Consider the following 27,953-nt stretch of genomic DNA (forward strand, 5'->3'; position numbering starts at 1 on the left):
AATTGGGCTCATGACAGTACTAATTATTCTCGATAATCAATAGAAGAAGGGAAAGCGGTCAGTTTACCAACGTTACTATAGAGAGGAAGGGAAGCACAGGATAAGGTTAAAGGTCGCCTGCGCCGTCGGTTGGTTGCTTCCTCAGTCCACTTGCAAATGTAACCTGATGGCAGATCTCTGAGCCATACCATAGACTAGGCTGGCAACGGACTTCGACAGACACTTAGAGAAACGCACCGAATGAGAGACAATATTCAGATAATTACTTGATAATTATTCCCTCTTATACCACAAGCGCAGACACACCCTGATCCACCCCGGCTCATGGCGTGTTCATATATGAACGTAACCTGGGCTCTCTGTGCACATGATAGCTCTCATTGTCTCTGCAGCTATGTCTTCAGTTACTCAGAGCTTCCTCTGAACTGCAGGTCACCTCTTAAGACAGCAATGTGAAAAATCTTCAAGGAGGAAAACAAATTCCGACGCTCAAAAGACCTTGACTTTGCTGTAAAACCTTAGTTCATGGCCAACTGAGTCCCCCACACACATTTTGTGTAATGTTTTGGTCCACTGACATTTACAAAACGTTAATGATAACAGCTTTCTGCGTCTATTCTTACACAAACAAACAATTTCCCCTGCAGCTTTTCCTTTTCATATCTCTTACACTGTTAAAGATCTGTCAGCCATAACTTTAGGTTCAGTGGTAGAGTGTGTTTGAGCTTTCTTTCATTTATTGTTCCTTCACCAGTTCTGGGTATTTCTCATGGGAGATCTTCTGTATTTGTGTTCCTCTGACTGACTGGTGGGGCTCAGTTGTGGACTTGTTTGCCTGACATTTGATTTACAATCTGTGGATCAATTTGGATCAAACCATGTGGTTCCAAAGAAGCAGATTAGCTGCCTTTATAATTTTCATGAAGGCTAGCTTTACCTCGATGCTTTATTTATTAACTGCACTAATAATTAGAATGTCATCAATTACTCTTGAAACTAAAAAAGTAGGCCTAATTAATACTAACTACTCACCTTCTCAGTAGTATTACTCATTACTTTGTACACACGTGGAGGCCACAGGGTCACTCCGGTTCACACTCCCGCCAACTCTGAGGAAAACCTGCTGTTTTATGCCACGCAATAAAGAAAACTTCGGACTTCCTCTTTTGCAGTAGCGAGCAGCCTCTCCACACTTTCATCCGCTGCCTCAAAGCCGAGCTGACTGAGCAGCCCTCAAAGACTCCATCCTCCTGATAGACTGCACAGCTGGATGTAACACCACAAGGGTGCAGTTTTAAGGTAATTTTAAAGTACTTATTGGTGGACAGTATTCGTCAGCAGTTATAACGTCCATATGAAGACATATTGTATCGTTATATTGTTACACCTGTTTGACTATGACATGACACTGCTTAGATGATAATTAAGGGGGACACAAGTGTCTTACTGAGAAAAAAAACATGATTATTACACATTATAATTCATTACTTCCCAACACTGGTCATGAATATGTTATGTAAATGAGAAATATTAGTTTTCATGAACTTTAACAACAGGATTTTATAGAAAACTGCACACGACATTTTTGAGGAACTTATATTGCATCATTCATGTGTTAAGCAAATACTCTGAATCTTCCTGAAACTTCTTCAATCGGCTTGTAGCTTCGTCACTACGAGCTAAACACTCAACAGAGTCACGACTGTTTGCTGTGCTGGCTCCTCATTGGTGGAACGAGCTCCCCATTGACATCAGGACAGCAGAACGTCTCTACACCAACTAAAAACACATCTTTTTCGACTATACCTTGAATAGGGAAGGTAGCGCCGTAGTAGCACTTTAGTATTACTTAAATGGCTCTTATGCATTTAAGTTTAACTGCAAGTTTTAATGCACTTTGTAGTTTAACTTTATTGAAGAAATTGTACTTTCTCGATTCTTGTTGTTCTGAGTTTGGACTCATGGTTTAATGCACTTATTGTAAGTCGCTTTGGATAAAAGCGTCAGCTAAATGACATGTAATGTAATGTAACTTCTAACAGAAGAGCAAGTTTATACAGTACTCACTGCTAAAAGCTCTTCAAACACAAACTATTTGGTGTTCAGATTATCTCTCATCACATTATGCATCTGATGCCCATGTTATATAAGGATAACCCTCTTACATTGATTGAATAATTACATCATGTTTTTTTTTTCCCACATTGATCTGAGGATTATTTATTGGTCAGCATGAACGCTCGAGCAGATACAAAACTTATGATGTAAAATCCTTGTTATGCAACATCGTTTTGGGAGCTTATAGGATGCTGCTTTTAAGTTTCCTGGGGAATTTATAGAAACTCAGCCGTGTCACATTTTGCAGTCAAATCGGGTTTTTTCAAAGCGTCAAGGAAGAATGAGCACACGTGACACCACTGTGGTTTGTTGTTAACATGTTTGCTTTGAGGCCTTGTTTGTGTTAATACATTTCTGCAAACATGAGTGAGATACACAAGCTCAGTGTTGAATATGATGGGTCTGTATTTTCCAAAAAGCTTCCAGTCAGCATCCTGATAGAAAATTAAGTATTGAGTAAAATTGATGCTTTTTTTGTCAGATGTGCTGCACTCCTTTCGATTAGATCTATTCGCAGCAGCGTCCTCTACTTCCTGTTTGCCTGTCTGTCGACTTAACCATATGCGTGTGTATTAAACTGGCATATTAAGTATGATTAACATATGATTCATCACCAAGGTGCAATTCCTTCACATTGAGACACAAACATTGCACACAGTGTGCATGTTTGTATATAAATGAGCATGTGTGTCTATGTGCCTCTATGCATATGTGTGTGTTTCAGCGTGGAGGGGGGAGGGGGGTTAGCTAGCGTCTTTAACGTTTGTCATTGGCGAGAAATATTTTCTCAGGCAACTAGAAAACGTGATCCTGGCTGCAGAGGCACTGCAGTGTGTGCAGCAGCGAGGGAGAGCAAACGAGAGAGAAAGAGAGAGCGAGAGTGTGTGTAAGAGGAAAGAGAGAGAGAGAGAGAGAGAGAGAGAGAGAGAGGTGGGGGTGAGCAGGCTAAACAAGCCACATGCATAAGGAGGGAGCCAGAGGCACAGAGACCGAGTGTGAGTGTGTGTGAGTGTGACGGTGCGTGTATGTGTGTGAACACACTGCGCATGTGTGACTGTGAGGCGCACTGAGCGGAGCAAACGGAGGAGGAGAAAAAGGAGTAATGAACGGCAGCTGAGAAGAGAGGAGAGATAACGGCAGAAGAGAGGGAGAGAACGAGACGGATAGGTGTACCTGAAGACCAGAAGAAAGAGACGGGAAGGAAGAGAAGAGGGACATACATGCAGAGAAGCGCAGCGTAGAATCTCAGGTCACCGCACGGAATAAGCTGAATAATCTGGGCTGAGGAAGAGGGATGGAGAAAGAGAGACCAAAGGGAGACGCTCAGCCACAGCTCGGCGGAAAAGAATCACGGGTGGGAGAGTGAAAGGACAAGGGTACCGGAGAGGAGACGGGGAACGAGGGATGCGGAGTGCAAAGATACCAACGCTGGACATGACGCATCCACCTTGTAACAGCTTCCTCCATCTTACATCCCCTCCATGTTTGCCTCCCTCCACTGCTGCTCGTTGTTCATCCTTCTAGAATCGAATGGACAGGAGAGAGCATCCTCCCTCTGGCGACACATCCCCCTGAACCAACAGACTGAGCAGTTTATCTTCTCAATACAACACCAACTGCGTCGACAGCAAACCACTGGAACAGGATCGAGGAGGCGAGAAAGGACTGGAACAAGAGAAGTGCGTAGGTAGACAGGTGAGGATGAGAAATGGCTTTTCGTCTGTTTCACGGAGAAGATACACAGGTTCATCTTGATATTCTTTATCTGTGTTTCACATCTGTGAGGTGTGGCTCCCCTGTGTATGTTTCCTACTCCTTCTTGCTAGCTGTCTCCGTGCAAGACAAAGGTGATCTTTGCCATTTGTTACATTGAGCTGGTATTTGCATGGTTGTTGCATCATTTTGCAGACACACACAGGGCTGCATGAATGGAGAGGGACAGAAATGCCCACAGACACACACCTGCACGCCGACTTATCTGCGTTGATCACAAACAGTGCTTAGAGTCTGTGAATAGACCTTGATGATGTGTGAGTCTGGGTCGAGATGATATCTTCAGGGTCATGTCTCCAGCTGGTTATGACATTTGACAGACCTCTGCACAGACAGACAGTAGGGGCCGCAGGAAGGGGGGGGGGGGGGGGGGGGGCAGGAACTGCCTGTTCTGTAGCTGTCAGCAGGACTAAGGCATCTCCATATTGGCAATACATTGGCGCTGCAGTGAGAGTGCTGGGTACACCATGCTGCGATTGCATAACTGCTGCTCCCGAACACACCCCTCCCACATGCTAAAGCCGCTCCATCTCACACGGTCCCAATATTTTGGCCACCTCGCCTCCATCCCACAGTCCTTCCCCCCAGAGCTCACACGGCATCAACAATGCCGTCCACCGTGACCCCGTGCTGAGACAGCCTCTTTAGATAAAAATCAATCGCCTTAATCAATCAAGCCACTGTTGTTATTGAAGAGCTGGGCATTTGCTGAACCTTTTCCCTCATAAATCTTCTATGAAGTCTGTGTCAGGCAGAGCGATGGTGGTTATTGCCTTTTAGTTTCCTGCCTGTGTGCAGCTCTGCCATGTTGCTGTGGGAGAAACATACACAGGAACAAAGAGCACTTGGCTGGAATGAATTGCGAGTCAAAATGGCCGATGTCTGCCATGAATGACAGTGAGCTGAATTCTTAAAAACAACACTTCCCCACTCACTCACTAAGCACTTTCTGCCACACTGCCATCATACTAAGGAATAATTGCATGTAATCACAGCTCTATGGAGTGACTGTGAATATAATGAATAGAGCCAAACATCATGTCCTGATCTCAATCCCGTAAAAATATATGTTTTATATATATAATGTATGTTTTATATTAACCTACTGTATGTTGTATTTGGAGGAAATTGATTGCTTGATTCAGAAAATGAAAAAAGCAAAAGCCCAGTGAGAAAAACTGAGAAAAACTTTTAATTTAAAAATTATATATATTTGGCTGTAACAAATAGAAAGAAACAGGATAATGAAAGCAAGCATGACACTGATATGCATCTGTCATCTGTAGTACAACTCTCAAATACTTATATCAACAATATACTTTTAAAATAGTAAAATATGCCACAGAAGCAAATCTTCCTGTATTTGAATCAGTCACAGTATGTCACTGAAACCCGGTCAGCGCTATGATTTCCTGAGAGAATCTGCAGTCACCAAACGTACAGTAAATCTGGGGATTTGTCCACAGATCTAGTTAAGGATTATGTAATCAAAATACAAACATAATATCCCACGCAGGTCAGAATGGAGATATGTAGCAAAGCTTTTTAGCAGCCGAGGCATGAATGTGGATGCACATCTCAACATAGCTGGCATACCTGACGTACTGCTGGTATGTGGTGTAGGGGCACAGAGACACAGATTGTGGAGATATGGATAGATAGAGACAGATTTTCATTGAGGGAAAAGAGAGAGAGAGAGAGAGAGACAGGCAGGGAGACAGACTGATGGGCAGGGTCTCCATGACTCATCCAGAACATGGTGCCCTTCTGGTGTTCTCCGATCTGCACAGGAAGAATTTATCCTGTGTGATCATGAGGACCTGAGTGTGCATGTGTGTGTGTGTGTGTGTGTGTGTGTGTGTGTGTGTGTGTGTGTGTGGTTGTGAGGCAGACTAAGCAACACAGTGGGAGAGGATTGGAATTTTCTTGGCGTGTGGCGCCATGTGTGTTTTTCTCCCTCTTCAGGTGTCTGTGTCAGTTTAATCAGTAGCATGACTGATAGGCTTATTTAGAAATATTCCTTTTAGAGGCTTATATCTGTTTGTTATCTGTTAGTTTGTGTGTCCAGTGGAATGCATAAGGGTGGTGCCGAGTACGATGATGGGGACTCGTCAGAGGGTGAGACGTTCAGTGTGCGTGTGTGTGACTTTATACTGTCTATGCAGCTCTGTGTGTGTTTAATGCTATGAGGAATTTGCTGCGAGACAAACTCCTCTGACATCTCTGAGGTCAGCTCTCCTCTTGCTTGTGATGACGAGGTCAAATGCCTGCCATGATTTCATTAGTGTAATATTTCCTCTGCAGGGAGAGGATCCAGAGCTATGTATACACACACACACACACACACACACAAACACTCAATGTCAAGACTGTGGGAGAGCTGAAGCACTGTGTTAATATGGTGACTGGGTAGGAGATGAGCTCCTTACATAACCGGAGAGGCCTCCGTCGATGAAGAAGAGGCTGCGCCAAGGCTGGGCCATCAGCAGGCCGGCTGCTTCAGTTATCAGCCTTTTCAGAGCACTGTCGCCAAATTAGAGGATAATTTTAGCTGCTTCATCTCCCCCAGGCTCAAAGGCTCCTCGTGCAGCCTGGATGCTTTATCAACTCGACCGCTGGCCGCTACGAGGCAGGCATATACTCTCAGAAGCTGTTTATATCCACACAGCGTGTCTAGACTTATACTATCTGTCAGAAGTGGAGATGATTAGTTGAATTTCAAACAATAGCCAAGTTGATTTTAGAGGCCAATATTGGCAGACTTTATGCAGGATTTTGTTTTCTGCACTGCATTTTGTATTGTTATCTTTGGCGCATATATACTAATATACTAATATCAGCAGATATATCAGATAAGTCAGATTTATAGGTATAGCTGTACTTCAATCCATCAGGTGGTATATCCAAGTCAATCCAGGCTTAAGTTCACACTATTGCAGTAATATAGCCAGTTATAGCGCTGTGAAACATCCATGTGATATAGTATGATGCAGGGTATCATTTATAATAGTTTGATGCTGGTATTATGTTTATTTAGGTACAAATACCAAGACTACGAATCTGATATCCCATATTGTGTCACAGACCATTTTATATATGTGATCAAACATTTATATTGTGACGTCTTTTCATTCATTTTTATGTTTCTTATTACCTTTTTTTAAAAAACATTTTCTTTCTCATGTTATCAATATATAATCGTATCTATAATCAATACCCGCATTTGTAAAGCCATCATATACACATTCTTGATGATTGTTTATCAGACATTTCATGCTTACATTTCTCATACAACTACCAAACATTGCCCTTGAAATATATCACTATCTTTATCGAGTGTGTGTGTGAATGCATACCGCGTGTGAAAGAGGAGGAAAAAGAAACAGAAACTATTTTGGGAGAAGTGTTGAAGCACATTTGGTAACATCAGATTCTGTCTAACAGCTCTGTCTGTTTGAGTGTAAAAATATGTCGACAGATTCATTGAGGGAGGACTAAGGGGAGAAACAAATGTCTGCCTGCTTGCCCAATATTACGTGGATGTAATGGGCTGGAGCACTTCTGCCTGTTAGGTACATCTCTCTCATTCGGTGTGAATCTTCAATCGGGGTTGGGGGCAGGAAACCAATGAGAAGTGCATAGATAAACAAACCATAAATAGAAACCTGGACCAGCACTGAGCTGCACTGAGCTCCCTCTCCTCCCTTTCCTTCTCTTTCTCTTTCTCTCTCTCTCTCTCACTCTCTCTCTCTCTCTCTCTTCTTTGCCATGTAGGTCACCTCCTCTGCAAAGCTGTTTTATTCTCTCTAATGAATCATCATTGTTGCACCCATTGAAAAGAATAACAGATGTGTCATCCTCCCGCATCTCCTGGTTGACAGCTATTGTTTTGATCAAGCTAAAAAGCTTCATCCATGCACTTGTTCTTCTTCATAAACCCACACGCGGTCTGACACAAACCCTCCATGCAGAGTAGAACCTGTTCCCACACAGTCTAACTGACGCAACTCACAAGATGTGACAGTGCTGACAGTAAGCAGGAAGCATGACAAGAGCAGGGCCGCGACATGTGTCACGGTCACCTGCTCTGGACAGTGTGGCAGGCTTTGGCTTTTAGTTACCTGTCAGTTGCATTTACTGTTTGTGTCTACAGCATTGTTTACCAGTCATTACTGCTATTAACACGTTTTCACATATGTTTTATATGTGACTATTTGGGTGTTAGTTTTTCTCGCCACTCCCAGTTTGGCACATCAAATAACCTGCGTTGTGGCCAAGGGGGCACTTGCACCACGGCAACATAATCTTCCGACTTTGTAGCACACCGATTGTGTTTAGTCAAAAGAGAGGCGTACTTGGCGCTACTTCCCAAAGCATGTGGCAACATGATTATTATCTAACTCTATAGAAACACACCTGGGCCGAGGCCAAGATGCAAAGTTGACAGACGCCGTCATCAGATAAACACAAAGAAACTGATCTTCATACAGCTACAGTGGATTATTTCTGCTCAATCAAACACAGAAAGGTCTCACTACTATATTATAATCTTTCTAACAAACAAACAAACATGAACATAGATAATTACCTACATACATTTCTAAGAATATTATAACTTGTTGTGAAAAGCTGACCCATTCTCCCCCAACTTGTATTTCATTAATATTGCATGTTAAATGTCATTCAAATTCAATAAATCGAAAACAGAGCATACTTTTATGTATTTTATATATCTCTACTGTTTTCACAGGTAGATGGACCAAAGGAAACCTGAGGACACAAACTCACTGAAAAGGGAGAGACAAGCACAGAGGCATCCCTCAGACTGTTATCACATCTTCCGCTCAGTTGGGAGGACTGTCTGAAAGTTAAACCCTTCACTCCCACCTCTGAGGAATTCAGGAGCCTTGGTTGCAGCTTGAAGGAGTCATTCCAGGAGTTTCTTATCAATAACCCACTGAGAGGATCACACAGGGTCACCTGACAAAACTGGACCGAGAGCAGAGAGAAAGACTGAAGGTTATTTTTTCTCTCTCTTTCTCTTGCACTTTAGTGGACGTGTAACAGGAATTTAAGCTAAGTAGGAACCATGTGTAAAGGCTAGTTTGAGAAGACAAGAGTTTCCTTGGCAGGCCACGGGATATAGTTTAAGACAATACACCTTTCTGGACTGCCTGAACTCAATCCCCCCATGGTGTGAATGCAGACATCCAATCAACCTGTACTGTATGTATATATGTGAGCATCTGTGTGCATATGAGATTATTTATTGGTGTCATCACTGAGTGATAACATATCTTTGTGCTAAAGTACTAACTGTCCTTGTATGCAAATATACATTTCTGCAAATAGCAATCAGAGACAGACAGCACAGGAACATCAGCAACAAAAAAAAACTACCTTTAAGTAGTCTACACTGGTCAGATACTGTAAGCTGGACCGTTACATCATCCATATATATCAGCGGGGACGGAACAAGAGCTTCAGATTGCGTTGCTCTGGCTGAGCTCTTCTATCTGTCTTCCCTTCATAAAGATACAGGCTGACAGTAACGCCCACCAGGGGGGATCTCTGAGGGAAACATGGAGGCAACCATCCGTCCCCATGTCCCCTCGAATGGCTGACTCCAGAGAAAGAGCCTAATCTTGTTTCCCTTGCCCAGAACAAGGCAGGGGTGTCCAGCGCTAATTAGAGCCACAGCCCCTCTCTCTTCCGCCCCCAAAAACGTGCGAATGTCCTGCCTCAGGCGTCAGCCTGTCACCATCCCTATGGACACCGTCAAGATCATCCAGTCAGAGAAGTTCCCCCGAGAGTGCCCCGTTCCCATCACCCAGCCTCGCTATGCCCCACCCCCCAGAGTGGCATGGGCCGGCGGAGGGGAAGGCGAAATCATCGTCAACCAGGCCTGCAGCGACCTGACCCTGGACATCACGGGGTCTCCCTGTCAGATGGTGTCCCCCTCGGTCCCCGTGACGCGCAGGGAGCAGAGCTTCCTGGCGCAGCGCAAAACCAGTGCCAACGAAATCTGCTACCACCAGTTCCACTACAAGATGGAAGACGTCATCGTCAACCAGTACGTGCTGCGCTCCTCCTCCACCTCCTCCTCCACTTCCTCCTCCTCCTCATCGGGAGCCGTCATGCCCTGCGAGCCCCTGGACTGCCCCACCTGCGGTCACACCTACAACTTTGCAGGCAAGCGTCCACGCATCCTCTCCTGCCTGCACTCGGTGTGTGAGGAGTGCCTGCAGATCCTCTACGAGTCCTGTCCCAAGTACAAGTTCATCTCCTGTCCCACGTGCAGGCGCGAGACAGTGCTGTTCACTGACTATGGTCTGGCTGCTCTGGCCATCAACACCAGCATCCTGAGCCGCTTGCCCTCTGACCCCAACGGGCCCGTGCAGTGGGGCGGGGAGGCCGACCGCAGCTGCTACCAGACTGTGCGCCAGTACTGCCAGTCAGCCTGCACCTGCCAGATCGCCAACCCCTTGTCCTCCTGTGGCATCATGTAGACAAGGGGAGACAATGCAGGCATGACTTGACGATGCCCCCGAGCCCCCCACCACCACTCTTTTCGTCTATAAGCTCTACCCTTTCTGCCAACCCCCTCTCACACACACACACATACAGTAAATAAATCCCTCCACAGATGTTATCTCTATATATTTAATAGCACAGATAGATGCTATGTGGGACTAATGGATGCCGATGGTTCAATAAATAGTAAATATATGTATTTTATGTATGGACTGGAATCCTATTCACCCTCTTTCGTTTGGTTGGACGTGTTTGTCATTGACATCTCTTTACATGGGAGGTCTATCCCCCCAACCTAGGTGAATAAAGATGAAATAAATTATAAAAGTAACTCTGTGTGGCCTGCACTTGTGATCTGTAAAGCTACAGAAAGGATTCGATTGCGGAATTATGGCTTTCCTTTTTCTCATTTAGACTATTGCACTATGAAGATAGATCCATTGATGTTTTTGTCTTACATTAGGGGATAGTAGATGGATTGTAGTATTTATTTTCTAATCGGTTTTCTGCAAGGTTTAAGAGGATTTGAATAGTTTTAAAACTCCTTAAACACGAAGGCCATCCCTTAATTCATGATCTATTTTTTGCAATTAAAATGTAAAGTAATTCAATGTAATACTATGCAATTTATAAAGCAAAAATACAAAACACACATTTGATCCAGTTCCTCAGATTTACAAGTGTATCCCTGTAAAGTGATCATATTTGGGTTTTGAACCGTTGCAGACTTCACCGTTGGCTTTGAAAAGTTCTGTATTTTTTGACATTTTCTAGACTAAATAATTATTAAGCTGTTCATAGAAAGCCTATGTGGTGCAGTCATATCCGATTGTTTTCATAATGTCCTGTATGTAGACACACAGCATTGGATGGCTATGAAACATGTTTCTTGTATGTTGCAGAAGTACAAAACAAAATCAATTGCATACAAATAGAGATATTCACATTATATTATATTCATAGCGTAATATACTGTACATTGCATACCAACATTTTTCACCAATGTGCAGTTTGTAAAAAGAAAAGCATTGACATTTTGTGAAATTTCATTCACAAAATCTCATTATTTCAGTAAAAAACAAAAAGGCAAGTATACAGCAGACAATAAATAAACATGGCAGATTGCCATAGGTTGAATAGGAAGTCATTTTTAAAGCAGTCACACTCTTTAATGAAAAGCTTCCTCCTCTTCAGAACATCATGACGGACACACCGGGGTCCATTTAGTTTTCTTCCACCTGAACATCTGGCTCAGCCGTCGTCGGGCCGAGTTTCTCTCAGGTGACTTCATCTGTTGGCTGTGCAGACAAAAAAAAATAAAAAATAATAATAATAATCCATTTAATTTATATAGTGCTTTTCAAGATACTCAAAGACACTTTACATTATACACCGTAGACACAGCTACGGGGAACAATGCAGGGTTAAGTGTCTTGCTCAAGGACACATCGACTAGGGCAGGGAATTGAACTGCCAACCCCTTGATTGAAAGACGGGCATGCTAACCACTGACCCATAGTCACCCCAAAAAATCATTAAACAGAGCTGAAGCAAGCCAACATGTAGGATAAGTTTTTTGGAAAAAGGGACATGTTCAGGAGGAACAGAAGCCCGGACTGAACATGAACTCCAACCAAAAGGCTCTGCATCCACTGTGCATTAGCTCTGGACCACTGCGTCAGTGTGGCCTGCTGCCATGTTGGAGCAGCACACACATTTCCTCAGAGCAACATGCATCATATGAGATTAATAATACTGACCCTTGAGAGGCTACAGTTATAAATACAATGTCTCACCCTTTTGTATCTCTCACTGCAGACTTCTCTATTTTCAAAGAGCCACATTTTTTTCTCCAGTTTTCTATTCCACTCGTCTCTTCTTTTTCAGAACCCTGAAAATACACATAAATATATTTGTGGACCAAAATAAGAGAATATTATGGGGGAAAAAAATCACTATAACTCAATGCAAATGACACAATGTATTTATTTGTTAGCTGTTTTTGTTACTTATATACAAATGATATGTTGTAAGTGTGTTTTACCTGCTTTTCATGGTCTTCCTCAATCTTCTCCAACAGGTCGTCTGTACTCAGATGTCTGCAGTCTGCCTGTAACTGTCCTGCATCAATCACACACACACACACACACACACACACACACACACACACACACACACACACACACACACACACACACAATAACATATCTGCAGTACACACACAACTTGCAACACACTTCCATATAAGAATATATTGAATGTACAAAATCACAAAAGGTGAAAATGGAAAGCAGTTGGATGGACTTTGACTCACTTATGAGCAGTGTTGAAATATTTGTCTCAGAAAGAGATCTCTGCCGAGTATGTATGTTTGGATAATCTCTCCGTGGCTGGGGTTCACTGTGCTCTGAATTTTCTGTATCTTCAAGACTCTGACAAAAAGAGAGCTCCTCGTCAGCAGCTTTAGAGTCACTCTGACAAGTGTTGGCAGCCTGAAAGAGAGTCAAGTCATGGGGAAAACATTGTTATTGTGGTTTAATTCATATGAACCCTCCGGCTGCAAGAGGACATCTTATGTCATAACCAGTTCGACAAGCTCATGTAAGGTTTATGACATGTGGAAACTGTGACAACTTCTTAATTGCCTTGCAAAGATGATGAATGTCTTCACCTGGGTCACCTCTGTGTTTTGATGTTCCTGTAGGGCATTAATCTCCATCTGAAATGCTTGGCTGTGCATCTGTTGTCTGGCAATTTCTTCTAACATTTGGCACACTTGCTCCAGGTAGCGGAGCCCGGGACTCAGTCGTGTCTTCTCCTGCTCACCGAGGTCCTGCACAGATCATGAAGCAAGAAAAGCTTTACCTTGTGCATACAATAACATTACAATACATACAAATTGAGTTGAATTGAAAGTTTTCCAGACTGAAAAATCTAACAGATGGATTGACATGACCTTGAAATGTGATACAAATATTCATCTCTCCCCAAGGATGAATTGAAAGAATTTGGGGGATTGTGCTTTGTGCAAATTAGTCAATGTTAGCATGGTGCTGATGAACATGGTAAACACTGTGATCATGCCAGCATGCTGAAGACAGCATTGAGCTAAAAGACTCTTTGTCTTGATTAATGAATGAATTACATCTACAATTTAATGAATCTGTTCACTATTTTTATCAAATCATTGTTCTTTCTACAAATATCAGAAGTTGAACATTGTGAAGAAATATCCATCACTGTCCCAGTTTTTAAATTGAATGTTTTGTCAGACCAACAGTATACATTTATAAATATAAACAATTCATAAAAGCACTTCCTATGGTGGAGCATAATAAATAGAACAGTTACAGAGATAAGATATATTTCGAGATAATTGTATAATACAATATGATTGCTATAATTAAAAATATATATACCAACAGCAGATAGTGTAGGAGAGTTTGGTATTTAATATCAATACATCTTAAGAACAAAAGGAAATCCTCAGCTTGTTGAGAAACATCCATCTTTGTCTTGTCTGACTCACAGATGCTTCTCATGATCTATGAATGCCCTTTCCCTTTTCAAAAGAATCATGAAAGCATAGTTACATTTAATTGCACCAATAATTGGGTAATTATATCTGGAATTATATGTCTTCTCTTTGTCATCAAAGCCTTTTACCGCTGGCCCTCATTCAAGGAAACAAACTGAATGCACACACACCCAAGATACTAAAATAACATTGAGGATCTAATAGAATAGAATTATTCCTGTTGATCAACACTTCTGTGTGCACTCAATATGAATGGATGTCCACACTGAGCTCACTAACTAGTAGCAAATGTAAATAGGAATAAATCCAATTATTTTTCATGTTTAACAAAAACCACACACTGCTCAACTTCCCCTGCAATTCTTTATCCATTCCTCTCGTGCCTGCAAGCATGAAGACACCTGGACAGACTGGTTTATGATCCTCACACTGCAGACGGACATGTGACAGGTTGCGAACATGAAAGAGAGTCTTTGTGAGTGATGACATGTCTGTCCTACCTTAAATTGGAGGGCAACTTGGTGAATTTGTGTCGCAACCCTTCAACTAAGATACAATTAGACTGTGTTACAACTCAGGCTTTTCTTTTCTTTTGACATACCTGTGCTGCTGAAGACGATACCTGTTACTGTGAAACTTGTGTCCTGCTGAAACTCATCAACTACTAAAACAGCATCGGAACACCGTTTGGTTAGTGACATGAACCTCATCTCACCTTTGAGCTCGTCTGAGCGGGCTGCTTTTCACAACTCAGTGGCCGTCTGCATATTACTGACATCTGCCTCCTGGGCAACGATAGGTTGACTGTCCTCTTCAAGGCTGCAATCGGTGAACTTTGACCTCTCATTAACTCAGATGTGTGCCGTTTAGGTCCAAATGCTCGAGGGCGTCGGATGAGCAACTCATCCTCTCTGGTGGGCTCTCGGACGTTGTTCAGATGCATCGAGTGAGTCTTCTTTAATGCTTGCTCCACTTTTAAGTGCAAGGCTGTGGGGTCCGCCCGAGTTCTGCTGGGACGGACGTGCGGAGAGGAAGAAGAGGTGGACACAGGAGAACAGAGGACGGGAGACTGTGATGTCGAGGCAGGAGAGAGGAGTCCGTCTCGTTTTGGTGTAAATGTGTCTATTTCTGCGGTGTCTGTTGAGACGGAGGAAGGCGTAGGAGGCAAGGACATGACAGGGCTGGCTGTCTCCACTCCGGAGTCCACCGATTCTGAGCGCAGATTTGTCCCGACGTCGGAAGAAGATGTAGGAAGGTCTTCATCATTATTTTCAAGCCATGCTGGGTCCGAGGACTGGCCTTCTTCAGTTACCCAAGCCTCCAAAAGGTTTCCAAAGCTCTGGTATAGATTCATCTCCCCTCTGTCCCTCAAACCTCTGCTTCCGAACTGGAGAATGAACAAGACACCAGTTTACACATCCCACGCAGTCGTTGGCTGAGCTGAACTGGTAAAGTAGAATTCAAAAAATCCACTCTGAACTGCCTCGGCTCTTTCACCACGCCTCTCCCCATCATCTGTCGTGTCTCAGCGCTGAGCTGCATGTTCATACCCGCTCCTTCCTGTCACTACATTCTAGGAAAAAAGTGACTCATCTGCATCTGTTATTTGAAATGTTAGATGTGTCCCCACCTCTGTAAGACATCCTAGACATAAGAAGAACAAGCTATGATATGTACGCATGGATTTTTACCTGTGTATTCACAGAGAGTATTTAGAACGAATTAAGATATACATTTCAGTTACATATCGCTTTTCAGAAACAGAGATGCTGCAAAGGGAGTAAAAATAAAAGAATACTGACTGCCATTAAATTGATTCCAACAACCTGAGATGGAAACACAACTCACTTCTATAACCTACGCCTTAACATGCCTAACCCATTCATTCATAAGGGTGAGTATATGATAACTGAAACATAATATGTTCAATGTTCAAACTCCTCAGTGGATAAACAGCATTATGGTATGTGTGTGAAGCTGAAAGAGTAAACGCTGTTTCGTCATTTCAACAAACCCAGATTTATCTGCGCGTGCAGGAATGTGTAGAGTGGACACTCTTGTCTGCAGATATGATCTACATTCCCCAGGTAAATAGTGGTAGCATCAGATCGAAAGCACTGGATCATTCACAATCCTGGAAACACAAAACACAATTACTTATTTTTCAGTCAGCGCTCAGTGTTAAATCTATTGTTGTCCTGATGATAGTTAACCAGGCTGAACTATTCTATTTTATTTATGGACTTGATTTCATTTTTCTATTTTTTTTTCATAAACAGATACTCATCCATGCTCAAACATAAACCCTTGTCAAATTATTTGCCGTGATACATACATTTTTTCTTCTACTTGTGATACATACTTCATCCGATCATATATGTCGCAAATGTGTGCAGACAATATCTTATCCCCAGGTTTTGTTTGTGTCTGTGTTAATAGACAAAACAGATTATTATTAGTTTTTTTTTTTTTAAGACTCAAAACCAAATAAATGTATTGACATATATGTGCAATAACAGGATGGTTTCAGATGTTTTCAAGTCTGTTACACACATGCGAAGATTTTGAAAATGTTGTGGTTTTTCCACACATAATTGTATTCCTGGCAGGGTGGAGAAAACTGTGAAACAGTGTCCTTTAAGTATAAAAAAAAAAGATTTTTTTTAGAGGATATTTTTTTTCAAAAGGGGTGATATATATTAGTTCATTCATTATTTTTTTTCCCATCCATTTATTTTGTTTACTCACATCCTCTTATGCACATTGGCTGTAAACAGTCTTCCTCCTCATGCTGCGTTCACAACAAAAGCGTTGTAAATTTTCGCAACGCTTTTGGTTTGAACGCCCCGTGAGAAAATACCAAGCAGGACGTTGCTAGGGAGCGTCGTTAGGCACTTATAGAATAGTTATGTAGAAGTCACTTAATACAATATGTTTGTCCTCGCAGAAACATTGTCGGTGCGCGTGTCCGTTTAATGACACCGAGCTCCTTCAGTGTGTGTGTAAATGATTCTCTGTAGCAACCAGCAAACATGCGCTCCGGAGGGCGACTCGGTTCAGCCTTAAGCGGGACCAAGATGGAGAAATACGCCCCTCAATTCAGCAACGTTCTGCTGACACCTGATCCGCATTGTGTACCGGGGTAAGTACAAGTCTCCTGTCACGGGATTCGGTAAGAAATATCTGTACCTCGGTATAGACAACTATATATATATATATATATATATATATATATATATATATATATATATATATATATATATATATATATATATATATAGGCTACGCAGCATAATTGCGCAAGGTTATAATAGTCCGCTAGCTAACTATTACAATTCATAGAGCATGTGAAATGTAACGGGTTTAACTTTATTATATGACATTATAATAAAGTTATGTTTTTTATCTATTTGATCAATTGTGTAAGTATTTGTCATTGTTATTGTTTTATTGTATATGTGAGTAAGGTGTTCCTGTTAATTTATCCTCTCTACATCCTACTGTAGAATAATGTGTGTTAAATATGCTTAATTGATACTATTAATGTAACTAAATTAGTATATATCTTATTGTTTGCAACTGAAAAGCTGCTACTGAGACCCAACTGTATATACTATGCTGGAGGTTGTGTTTACCCCAGACTCCCTATTGTGTTCAGGTACACAGGGTATTGCCCACAGCTCAAGTACAGTATGGGGAAGTCTTATGGCCAGCTCACAACAGAGCTGCTGACCAGTCCTGATGTGCAACGCTCCAATATGCTGGTCCTCCAGACGGGTCACATCCCCTCCACAGAGTCGGACGTTGGTCTGACACTGAGAAGCATCCCTGAATGTAACTTGAAGAAGATGATACCAGGATACACAGGTTGGTATCGCACACTAATACACTGGGTCAACAAAGTAACAGAACACCTCATGGAAAATTATTTCATAATGGTGAGAAAATCTGCTAACATTGAAATGGACATGCTTTTAACCACCGAGAAATGGTATACAAGAACTGGTAATTAGCAGTATTTGTCAGTTATAAGTCAAATCTGGCAATGGTATTATAGTTGAGACAATGAGACTTTGAGAACATGTGTCCAACTGCTAAATTATTAAGTATAAACGACCAGTTAAGTGGAACAGTGTTGAAAATCAAGATAACAAACAGACATATTTGTAGCAATGTTTGAAGTGGGGACTATTGTTAAATAGAAGTTAAAGTCCCTGCTTCCTTATGTTTACCATGGTTTTACACACACATACACACATTCTTGTAGAGCATTTTAAAGCGTCAAATTTAAAATTAAAAACACATAAAACAAAACGTAGCTATATGCTCGGCGGATCAATCTCAAAAACTGTGTAAATGAAACCAAAACTTTCTTCATGACTAGACACCACGACACATTCGGCTGAATGGACCCTTACAACAATGTGTTGCTGTTTTAGGCTTCATTCCAAAAAGACAGAAGTACTTTGCCTGCAGCTATTCTGAAACATGTCGTAAAGCACTGTCTGAGTTTTACCAGGACGGGCGTGTGAAGATCCAACGGCAATCAACAGACCTGCCAGCTGTTGTAAAATATAACAGCCAACAGTTTGAAGTAACTATCTCTATTACACATGCACACACATGCACACACACACACACACACACACACACATACACACACACACACACGTATTGACATGGCACCTCCGAATAGGTCCACTCTTAATTATCCATAGTGGAACCTCAGTGTCAGTTCACTGTAATGTAATCCACCCAACAGAAGACCGAGAGGCAGAAGTGGTCAGCTTTCTAGAAAACCGACCACAGATTCTTCATTAATTCTGTCTCTGAGATTCACATAAATTAAACTTTTTAGATAACTAAAAGGAATTATTAGCGGTTTAAACAATTTCTTATGATACAAATGTATATTTATGTATATATATATATATATATATATATATATATATCAAATTATATTATAGAGTCATGTTCTAATGGTTCTCTGTTATCCCAGAGACCGAGACCCCCCTTGACAGCAATCTCTAACAAAGGGATTACCTGCAGGCCCTTGAAGTCCTTCACCCCCACTGGAAAACCATACTTGATGGATGATGATAACCCACACAAGTACTTTATCTCAGGTACAACTGAGAACTTTAACAATGGTTCACATTAAATTAATCCGGTCTTAAGCCTGCAATAGCAAACTATTTTTGTATAAATATACAGTAGCGATACTGGCTTTTATAGTTTTTCTCCCCCTTGCATACCGATACCCAGCTCACTGAGTGATACCTTTTTACAGGTTTTACAGGGCATGTGCCAAAATCTCGCTTCCTAATTGGAAAAGGTTTCCCTGTCACCACCAACCAGGCACTGATCCAGTTTGGGAAGCAGCAGCGGACTGAGCCCACGTCACAAGGCATCCCAGGGAGGAGGGATAGTACAATAACTCCCATGCCCAGTATCTATCCATCAAACAGTGGCGTGGTGCCGTCATTCACCGGACACATTCCAGGTCGGTGTCAAAGTTAGCAACATTTTTGCCTTGCAAGTCATTTTTTTTAAAGCTACTGATGTGAAATTAATCAGTTAACATCAAGATCAAGCATGTCTTGCTCTGCACCATCCTGCAGGATACCAGTTCATGTACGGACAAACCTTTGGCCAACTCTCCAAGAATGCACTGGAAAAGAGCGGCATCAAGAGGATGGTTCAGGCATAGGAAAAGAACCATCATACACTTCAATTAAAATAACCATTGTGACATGAGTCAAATATGACAACGTATCAAGAAGTCCTCTCAAGAACATGAAACCCATAAATAAAGATTGTTACTGTGCTTTGTTATTGTTCATTGTTGTCATGGCATACAATAAGAAGTCTTTATTGACAGACTTTGATTGTCACTGGGCATCAGAGGAAGAAGCATTCAGACGTTGAGAAAGTAAATGATGCTGGGGAAAAATATTTCACGAACTTCACATTATTGCAGTACATTAAAAATTAAGTACAAACTATTTTCAGTTTTTTTTTCCAGTCTCTTATCTAACCACCAGTCTATCAAAATATACCTGACACACATTTAAATACCTGAAGCAGCCACAAGATGGCTTGTAATTGTCAAACTCAATTGACTTCACTGGAAGATGTTCCACTGTATATACCAAACAATTCCACACATTTAAAAAAGGGAGGTGAACAGATGTAGGAGGTACTGAAGCACCTCCTGTATGTTTGTTAACTCATGCACCAAAAGTAAATCCATGCAGGGATTTGCGCAATAAAGCAAGTTACTGTAAACAAAACATCACTGAATATCCACAAGGCTGGTGTCTAGCATATTTGGCACGAGTAAGAATGCATTGCTTTCTTTTTTTTGCCTATACATGAAAGGTACAGCTATGGAGGGAATGTCAAACAGTCTAAAGCAGGTCAATATACACATGTAATGATTGATTTCCGCCTACAGAAAATATGAAGGAGATTTACTCCAGAGTGCAACTGCAAATTGGCCCTCATTCATCAAGCAGTTTTGTGGAAAAACAGCTCAGGGTCTGGGGAAGTGATCCAACCTCTTCTGACCACAATCATAGAGATTTATCTCTCAACCAATTTGAGCACAAATTACGAAATAACACCAATAACGCAACAACCAAGGGACATTTTAAGATTAGGAGCCAGTCAACAGCTGCTCCAAAGTTAAACCCAGTTATAATGTAGGTGTTTACTAAATGGAGATTTATGTATCACTAGATTAAATGCAATAAATAAGTAACTTCCAGGTGTAACTGTGATTTCTAAATAACTGAACAGACTAAATGTATAGCTTTCTAACACATGACCTGTTTGGATTGAAAAGTAAAATATGGTATGAAATAGGGTCGACATACCTGAATGCTGTTTAATAAGGAAGTGAACTGGAAAGATTTCAAACTACCCTTCATGAACATAACAGAAAACCTAAAAATTACTATTTTAATTTATTTAATTTTATTTTTGACAGTTATGGTCAGTTTGCTACAGCATTTGCTTCAGCGGCTTGTTTAAAGAGTTGGTTGGACAGCATCATAAATGAAGACATTCCTTTAGTTGAAATGGTTCTGCCACCTGATTTATTTTGTAACTATAGAGACCATCTTGTGATGGGATCAAATCACCCACAATGCCAAATCGGCCAGTGGCGCAAAGTGGGGGTGCCACTGACCCCTCTGTCCCCTTGCTCAGACCACAGCTATCTTCAAACGTGACCTTCATTTTAATTGTTTTCAGTGGTAAAGTGTTGTGACTGCATCTTGCACGGTTGTGACGCTGCTATGGTGACAAAGGCAGCCCACAAACAGACAGAAATATAAACATTTGGAAAAGTACTGAAAACTTCCTCTGTGGTAGTTAGCTACAGTAAGTGTCTCCTGGACCACTCGTTGCCTTGACGACACACACGTAGAATGACACGGTGAAAACAACACCAGCCACACGCTGTTACAGCTGGTAACTAGCTGATACTGAGATCCTACAAAGTGCACACGTGCATGAACAAGTGGCGCAATGCAAAGCTTGATGAATAAGGGCCCATTGCCAAAGCGTGTTGTGCGATGTGCTTTCTGATCAGTTCAGCACTGTGTTTGTATTATCATGCAGTTACAGTAAGATTGTGTGTTACTACAGTAAATAGGCTCCACTCTGTCCTCAACCCACAGAGAGTTTTGTTTTCAGCAGTCTTTGTGAGTCTGAGCTCCTCCGAGCTTCATTGACCTGATGGATTGAGCCAACAGTCCAAGCTGTGATCTGTCGATGTTCAGCCACTGGGATGGTCGCGTGTACCTATGAAAGCAATGACATCACGGTATTGTTATGAGGAGCGAGAGAGACTGTAAAGTCAAGATTGTAAATCAACCAAAGAATAGATTAAAGTAGTTAGAAAATCAAACCACAAAATCAATAGCCTACTTGATTGCTCACTGCTGGTTCTTACCTTCTGGTTTGTGCTCTACTCTGAGAAACTGCCTCTGTCCTGCTGGAAGTATCAGCTGCTCCGAACAGTTTGGCCCAGCGCAGCCCACCCTGACCTGGACTCTCAGCCTGGACACAAGGGGATGCAGTCGGTGTCTCATTGTCTTTCTCTCCCCTCTGCTCTTCTTGCCTGCTGTCCATACTTATTTGAGACCAAGTATCGACATAATTCTGGCTACAGTCCTCCCCTTCATCCATAAGGTGAGGCTCCTTGGGCCACCACTCAGGAATAGGAGCTAACGCTGGACTCCTGTTGGCCTGCATCCCTCCACAATCTGGCCCGATGCTATTCTGGGAACCGAGAGACTCTTGGTGATGCAGACCTGTCTGGTGGGAAATCTTCGTTTGCTGACTGCTGTACACCTTTTTGTCAGCTTGCAGTCGTGGCCAGCTGGTCACTAGGAGGGCTGACCATGGCGGAGGCGGAGAAACGCCCTGCTCCTCAGAACACAGCTGTCTGTTGCGTAACAGTCGGGGCTCCAAGAGCAAGTTGAGGTCAAAGGGCAACACAGAGAGCGGCTGCAGCAGAAGTAGCAGCTCCTGAAACAAGGGCTGACACTGACCCAGTGACGTGGGCAGGAACCCCCAAGAATGGTAGTATGTTGTCACCACATCTGTGGAGATACAAAGAAGCAATAATAATCGGTTATTGAACTTAATACTAGTAGCATGCTCACACGGTCACAATGGCAATATGTTAATGTGTCTGACGGCAACAGTCGTATCTCAAGGTCCTCTATTTTCAGACCTTTCAACCACATCTCACAGTTTTACTCAACGGAACACCTGACATGCACTTGATGACCACAGAACATTTTCTTTGTCAAATGAACAGGCTGTTGTTAAGCAGTTTGTGTTCATCATATCAGTTTAGCATGCTTGCATGCTAACATTAGCTAATTAGCACTAAACACAAAGTTTATCAACAAACGTATTACACAAATGTGGATTTGACCCAATAAAAGAGAGAACAGGAGATCACCACCCTTATCAATTAATTATATGGGGAACATGAATATTAGTATATTCTCTCATGACAGTTCTTTCAATAGTTGTTGAGATATTTGGACCATTTGGCATTTTGCCATGCTGCTAGTATATTATAGTGTGCTCACCTTTTAGACCCTGAAGGTGACTGAGCCAGAATTCCAAAGCTCTCAAGCTGAAAGAGATAAAATAAACAATAATGTCAATAAACACAAATGAATGCTTGTATGTGCAGTAATTTCATTAACATTAGTTAGCATCATTAGTGTGATCAATAATAATTTCAGTACTCACTTAAGCAGGCCCATAATAAAGGCTCTAAGTTTCATGCAGTGGCTGGTGAGCTGGGGACATTGTCTAATTTTGGTGACCAGGCTGTGAAGGACCCTGGTGGATGGACCTGTTGCAGACAGTGACCAAAAATACTTGAGCACACAACAAACAGTGTATCACGAGCAATGCTGCTCCACCAGTACATCAAGCCAGGACATTCTTGACACCTCCTTTGAAACACGATCACTCTGGTTACATTTACCGATCCTAGTAGAGACCTCAACCACACTCCAGGAGTTGTTGCGTCGCTGCCCGATGACGAGATCCAGTTTGTGATCCCTGAGACCGTCCTCTAGAATATTCTGAATCGCTGGACACAAATGTTCCAGAACGAGACCGGCTATCGTGGGACTGCGAGAGCTGCTACCCAGACGCATCTGTGGCAGAAGGAAAGAAATATGATACAGTATGTTTCCTGCTGACACAAGTAATTTGACTCCAGTCCTAAAATACCAGTAAGGTGCTTTTCCATTGTGATGCATCTGTCAAGCCAGATTCATACCTTTACTTCAGGGTTTCTGCTGCTGCCAAAATGAGCCATGATCAAATCCACCGCCCTGCTCACAGACCTCAGCAAGCCTAGAGACATTGGACGAGGTAAGAGGTCGGAAAAGCATTGTTTGGGCAGAAACAAAACATTGATATATACAAAGCATCCCTCATACTGTCTATCTTGTAATCTCTAGAAAAGTCTTTAAATGATTTGTATTGGAGACAGGTCGAAATGATTTTTCTGCACTGTCAGACGTTTTATTTCAAAGAAACTAAGATTCAGAAATGAACTAAACTTGTTCAATAAGATTGTCCCTATCCTAACTAGGTCAGTGCATAGAAATATGAGAGCTTAATTCCAGGGTTCATTATCATATTGTGGAAATGCAAATGTTAAAGTAAACTGAAGATGAAAGAGTCAATTTTAGCAGTAGTCCTCGTTGACTTGCTTTTTCCCCTGCCTGCCTTTCTTCATCTCATACTGGCTAGCCTCTGCAAATGCCACGGTGAATTCTTTATGCATTGATGCTGCCCTGCAGTGCTGCACCACACTGACTGTTCACCACAATGTCTGCATCGTTGATTATCCATTGCAAAAGGCTCACATTTATCAAATCAAATTTGCACCAAGGGACCCATGTGGTACAACACAATGATTAGGTGTTTTCATAGATCTTCAGCACTGTTCCTACTGCATCATTCTCCCTCTCTCATCCTCTCTTCCTTGCAGTCACACACACATAGGATACAGAGCAGGATGCTCAGCCAATCCCGTGCAGGGAGAGTTAAAAATAGGTCATGTTTGAGAGGAAGCCCCTTCAGGGTATTGAAGGCTCTGCTACAGCACAGTTAGTTTTTATTGCTGCTCTTTACTGCTCATGACTGGATCGACAATCCAATCAAGATGGCATCCAGTCATTGCTGTTACTAGGTCACAATTCTACTCCATTTAGATTTCAATGCATGATATATACTTTATGTTTTACACAAACTGTTGCCAGTCTTCCATTGGCCTCACCTCTCCTCTGAAGATGGCTGATTGACATGGACTCATAAGATGTATCGGGGGAGAGGCAGAACTCTGTGGGCGGCCTGTCACTCAGGATCAGAGATTCACTGTGTTGACTCTGACTCTGCTGCCCATTGAGCCCAGCAGAGTCCTGGATTTGCAGCCCAGAAGCAGCCAAGGAAAGCAGACAACTCAAAGTGGAGAGAGGAGCTACCGAGGAGAAGGCAGCTTTAAAACTACCATGAAAAAAGCCTGAGTTAGCTGCATCTGCAGCCCGGTACTGAGGGAACTTCTTTTCTGGTATTACGGTGGTGGTGGGAGGAGACAGGGACACCTGCAGGTTTGGGTGGTGGGCATCAGTGGTTAGGAGTAAAGTAGGTGGTGTATGAGTATGAGAGAATATTGGATCATAGGAGGTGTGGGTCCGAGACTGATAGAGGCTTTTAGGCTCAGTGTTGGCATGGCTCTCCTCAGGAGTAAGGCTAATAAGGGTCTGGTAGGTGGGACTTTTACCACGGTTTGTCTGATTTGGGGTTGAAAACAGATTAGAAAATGTATTTTGAGTTTTTCTTGAGTATGGGCTTCTTTTATCTTGAACCATCTGTGGCTCTGGGCAGCTGTGAGTTGGATCCAGGCTGCTTTTTGATGCACATGGACTTAGGCGTCCTTGGCCTCTGCTGGATTGGCTCCATGTGTGTCTGCGGCTGACTGAACACTCTGGACTCGGCGTGCAGGTGGAGCAGGTGTCAGGGCTCGAAGCAGCCTCCAGAAAGATGGGGCAGTGGTTGGCCATTATGGATGGCTGAAGATTAGAAAAGCATCGACTCCTTTTGATGCTGAACTTGAGGCCTGGTTGGGAGCTACCAGACTGGCTGCTCTTTTGATTTATGTACTGGTCCAGAAGACAGCCCAAGTGCTCGGTCTGGGGTTTGCCTGCTGGGACTAGAACAAACGGCTGGATGGGTAGTGAAGTTGGCCTCTGCGCCTTACTGTAGCGCACCACTGCATTTTCCAGTGAACAGAAGAAAAATAGATGTTAGATTCACATAATAATTAAAAAAAAAAATTCTTCCTGTTATTCTATCTATGCATATTTTGCTCTCTCACTTATAAAAGAAAGAAACAAAACACTTTACATACCCTTCTCAGTAGCATCAGTATCCCAGTGCTCCTGGGGCTGATTCACAGATGGCTGTGTGGACGCAGCGCTTGTGTCTGGGCTTTTACTGCTAGGTGGGCTACACTTGCTGGGACACAGCGAACAGGGTGTGTGGGACAGGTTTTGGATGCTGTCTGTGTGTTTCTTCTTGTAGAGCGTTTTCTCAGTGGAGGTGGTGGCAACTTGATAATCGTACGTCTGACACTGAGAGCAGTCAAACCCGGCGCTGCATTGTGGGGAGGAGAACCTCTTTTCCTTTTGCTGATCCTCCTTATCCTGATGGTGATATAGAAAAGAAAGAACTGCTTATGTTTAAACAACCAAATAACAAATGTATTTGTACTCAAGATACATACAAAATCAATGTAAAATATGTTATGCAATTGTGTTATTTTCTCTTTCTTCTGTTAGCAGATTGTTGCTATCCTGTAAAACCTCTGTATCTACGAAACCCTGCGTAGTTACAGCTTTGATGCATTTTTCTGATTACTTAATGGAGTTTGTAAATGGCATATCGCTCAAAATGTAATTTAAAGTTCATAGAAAAATATTAAATATCACCACATTTGGAGGTATATAGTTGTCATTGAACAGTTGCAACTTTATTATTTAAATAGTTAACAAACCCATATAATCTAGGAGAACATTACCTTTTTAACTTCCTTGTCTTGTCCTTTTTTCTTATGATCAACAAAGAGGTGATCAGAGGGAAGGAAGGGGCTACTTTTGCTCTGACCCTCAAGGCTGGACCAGGCTGGACTAGGAGACTGGGAGGAGAGGTCACAAGTCACAAGCTTGTAGTACTTCTGGTTGGTCTCCATGGCCAGTGTGGCCTGGCTTTGGAGACAGGCGGTCAGGTCTGATACCTCCAGCGAGGAGAGGCCCGGGGGCAGCGGCTCCAGGGAATAAAGGTTGCAGTTAGAGTCGAGGCCCTGTGGAGACCAGCAAGAAGCGGGGGGCGTCATGTCAACCTCATTTTTAGAGGGAGAGTTAACTGTCGTGTCGTCATGTTGGAGGTTCTCAGCTGGAGTCTGAGGAACGGGTTGGAGGTTGAGGAACACAGATCCCTCAGATGACTGATAGGGGTGAACTGCAGGACTGCTAAGGTCATTAGGCGTGGCAGGGTTGTTGCTCCTGTTATAAATAGTGCAGAAGTTAACCAAGACTCCATCAGAGCTGTTACAGGAAGAGTCACTGACATACTCTCTGTGGCTGTTGGAAAACAGCTCTGGGGAACATTTGAGTTGGCTGTGGATGCAGCGGGACATGTTTTTCTTCAGTCTGTCTGAGTCCTGCTCTCCATACGCCATCACTGTGATGCCAGATCTGCTCACGTGAAAGCACTGGCATTCAGTCTGCAGCGAGTCCGGCACGTGAGGCTGGTTAGAGAGCCAATCTTGGTCTCTCTCCAGACCCAACACGGTCCCTTCATTGCCCCATTCACTGTCTACGTCTCCATGGGACATTGGATGATTTCTGGCACCATTACTTTGAGGCCAGTTCGAATTCCCATGCAAGACGAAAGATGAGTCCTCGCGATATCTGTGTAGATTATCTCCATCACTATCTTCATCTTCCTCATCCCCGTCGAGCTCTGTATTGGCCAGGAATGAGTTGTGTGACCGCAGACTGTCTCTAGCTCCAGAGCTTTCCTTCTTCAGATGAGAACTCGTCTCTTCCGGTGATGAGTTGGAGTCGTACTTCCCGCTGCTGTCACTGCCCCCTTCCTCCTCCGCTCGGTCCTCATTGAGGCTACCGTAGCTGCTGGAAAAAGGTCTTCGGCCACCGGCAAAAGAATGCTCTTGGTTGTGCGAGTCTTGCTCTGGGAGAGACACAGCTCGGGTCAGGCCTACTGAGCACAGCCGGCCGGGTCTCTTGGCCGAACTGCACAGGGCTCGGACATTAAGTTGCCAAGTGGGAAGCTGAACCACAGGGAAGTGGCACGCTATCAGGGTGTCCCCTGAGAGACTGGATGCCGCAATCATACTGCTGGATCAGGCTGAACCATGGAA

At 42.8% G+C, this 27,953-nt stretch overlaps 4 protein-coding genes across 8 annotated transcripts; 2 read left to right on the forward strand and 2 right to left on the reverse strand.

Moving 5' to 3' along the window:
• The first annotated feature begins 1,142 nt into the window (after positions 1-1,142).
• rnf208 (ring finger protein 208) lies at positions 1,143-10,756 on the forward strand. Of its 3 annotated transcripts, XM_034546783.1 has the most exons (4): positions 1,143-1,299; positions 3,643-3,813; positions 8,642-8,910; positions 9,427-10,756. In XM_034546783.1, exon 4 carries the CDS (start codon positions 9,624-9,626, stop codon positions 10,398-10,400), a length of 777 nt encoding a protein of 258 aa, XP_034402674.1. In that variant the 5' UTR covers positions 1,143-1,299; positions 3,643-3,813; positions 8,642-8,910; positions 9,427-9,623; the 3' UTR covers positions 10,401-10,756. The 3 variants fall into 3 exon arrangements, with proteins under 3 accessions (XP_034402674.1, XP_034402672.1, XP_034402673.1); XM_034546781.1 differs by having other exon boundaries at positions 1,144-1,299; positions 8,642-10,756; XM_034546782.1 differs by lacking the exon at positions 3,643-3,813 and having other exon boundaries at positions 1,144-1,299; positions 8,642-10,756.
• Positions 10,757-11,393: 637 nt separating this feature from the next.
• Positions 11,394-16,197, reverse strand: si:dkey-106l3.7. Of its 2 annotated transcripts, XM_034546778.1 has the most exons (7): positions 15,978-16,197; positions 14,679-15,350; positions 13,097-13,258; positions 12,740-12,917; positions 12,470-12,546; positions 12,222-12,316; positions 11,394-11,723 (listed from the first exon to the last, which is right to left on the reverse strand). In XM_034546778.1, exons 2-7 carry the CDS (start codon positions 15,315-15,317, stop codon positions 11,624-11,626), a joined length of 1,251 nt encoding a protein of 416 aa, XP_034402669.1. In that variant the 5' UTR covers positions 15,318-15,350; positions 15,978-16,197; the 3' UTR covers positions 11,394-11,623. The 2 variants fall into 2 exon arrangements, with proteins under 2 accessions (XP_034402669.1, XP_034402671.1); XM_034546780.1 differs by lacking the exons at positions 11,394-11,723; positions 12,222-12,316; positions 15,978-16,197 and having other exon boundaries at positions 12,472-12,541; positions 14,679-15,930.
• A 582-nt stretch (positions 16,198-16,779) lies between these two features.
• Positions 16,780-19,790, forward strand: fam166b (family with sequence similarity 166 member B). Of its 2 annotated transcripts, none has more exons than XM_034546863.1 (6): positions 16,780-17,105; positions 17,622-17,830; positions 18,403-18,557; positions 18,963-19,089; positions 19,254-19,466; positions 19,585-19,790. In XM_034546863.1, the coding sequence occupies exons 1-6, from the start codon at positions 16,996-16,998 to the stop codon at positions 19,671-19,673; spliced, it is 903 nt and encodes a 300-aa protein (XP_034402754.1). In that variant the 5' UTR covers positions 16,780-16,995; the 3' UTR covers positions 19,674-19,790. The 2 variants fall into 2 exon arrangements, with proteins under 2 accessions (XP_034402754.1, XP_034402755.1); XM_034546864.1 differs by having other exon boundaries at positions 17,101-17,135.
• A 1,794-nt stretch (positions 19,791-21,584) lies between these two features.
• On the reverse strand, positions 21,585-27,926 carry LOC117740812 (iporin). Its single transcript, XM_034547390.1, has 9 exons — positions 26,592-27,926; positions 25,920-26,217; positions 24,792-25,805; positions 23,784-23,860; positions 23,484-23,658; positions 23,243-23,348; positions 23,077-23,123; positions 21,924-22,575; positions 21,585-21,772 (listed from the first exon to the last, which is right to left on the reverse strand). Exons 1-9 carry the CDS (start codon positions 27,924-27,926, stop codon positions 21,661-21,663), a joined length of 3,816 nt encoding a protein of 1,271 aa, XP_034403281.1. The 3' UTR covers positions 21,585-21,660.
• Between the last annotated feature and the right edge of the window lie 27 nt (positions 27,927-27,953).

Source organism: Cyclopterus lumpus, chromosome 12, assembly GCF_009769545.1.
Source record: "Cyclopterus lumpus isolate fCycLum1 chromosome 12, fCycLum1.pri, whole genome shotgun sequence".
In the NCBI taxonomy this organism is placed as follows: Eukaryota; Metazoa; Chordata; class Actinopteri; order Perciformes; family Cyclopteridae; genus Cyclopterus; species Cyclopterus lumpus.

Coding starts and splice junctions, on each gene's coding strand:
- si:dkey-106l3.7 (XM_034546778.1), bottom strand. CDS start 15,317: ATGAATCTATACCAGAGCTTTGGAAACCTTTTGGAGGCTTGGGTAACT. Junction 12,918..13,096: donor AAAACACAGAGGTGACCCAG/GTGAAGACATTC, acceptor ACTCTCTTTCAG/GCTGCCAACACTTGTCAGAG. Junction 12,547..12,739: donor TATTTCAACACTGCTCATAA/GTGAGTCAAAGT, acceptor TGATTGATGCAG/GACAGTTACAGGCAGACTGC.
- LOC117740812 (XM_034547390.1), bottom strand. CDS start 27,926: ATGATTGCGGCATCCAGTCTCTCAGGGGACACCCTGATAGCGTGCCAC. Junction 23,659..23,783: donor GCAGAAACCCTGAAGTAAAG/GTATGAATCTGG, acceptor CTTCTGCCACAG/ATGCGTCTGGGTAGCAGCTC. Junction 23,349..23,483: donor TGAGGTCTCTACTAGGATCG/GTAAATGTAACC, acceptor TGTCTGCAACAG/GTCCATCCACCAGGGTCCTT.
- fam166b (XM_034546863.1), top strand. CDS start 16,996: ATGCGCTCCGGAGGGCGACTCGGTTCAGCCTTAAGCGGGACCAAGATG. Junction 17,106..17,621: donor GATCCGCATTGTGTACCGGG/GTAAGTACAAGT, acceptor TATTGTGTTCAG/GTACACAGGGTATTGCCCAC. Junction 17,831..18,402: donor GATGATACCAGGATACACAG/GTTGGTATCGCA, acceptor TTGCTGTTTTAG/GCTTCATTCCAAAAAGACAG.
- rnf208 (XM_034546783.1), top strand. CDS start 9,624: ATGTCCTGCCTCAGGCGTCAGCCTGTCACCATCCCTATGGACACCGTC.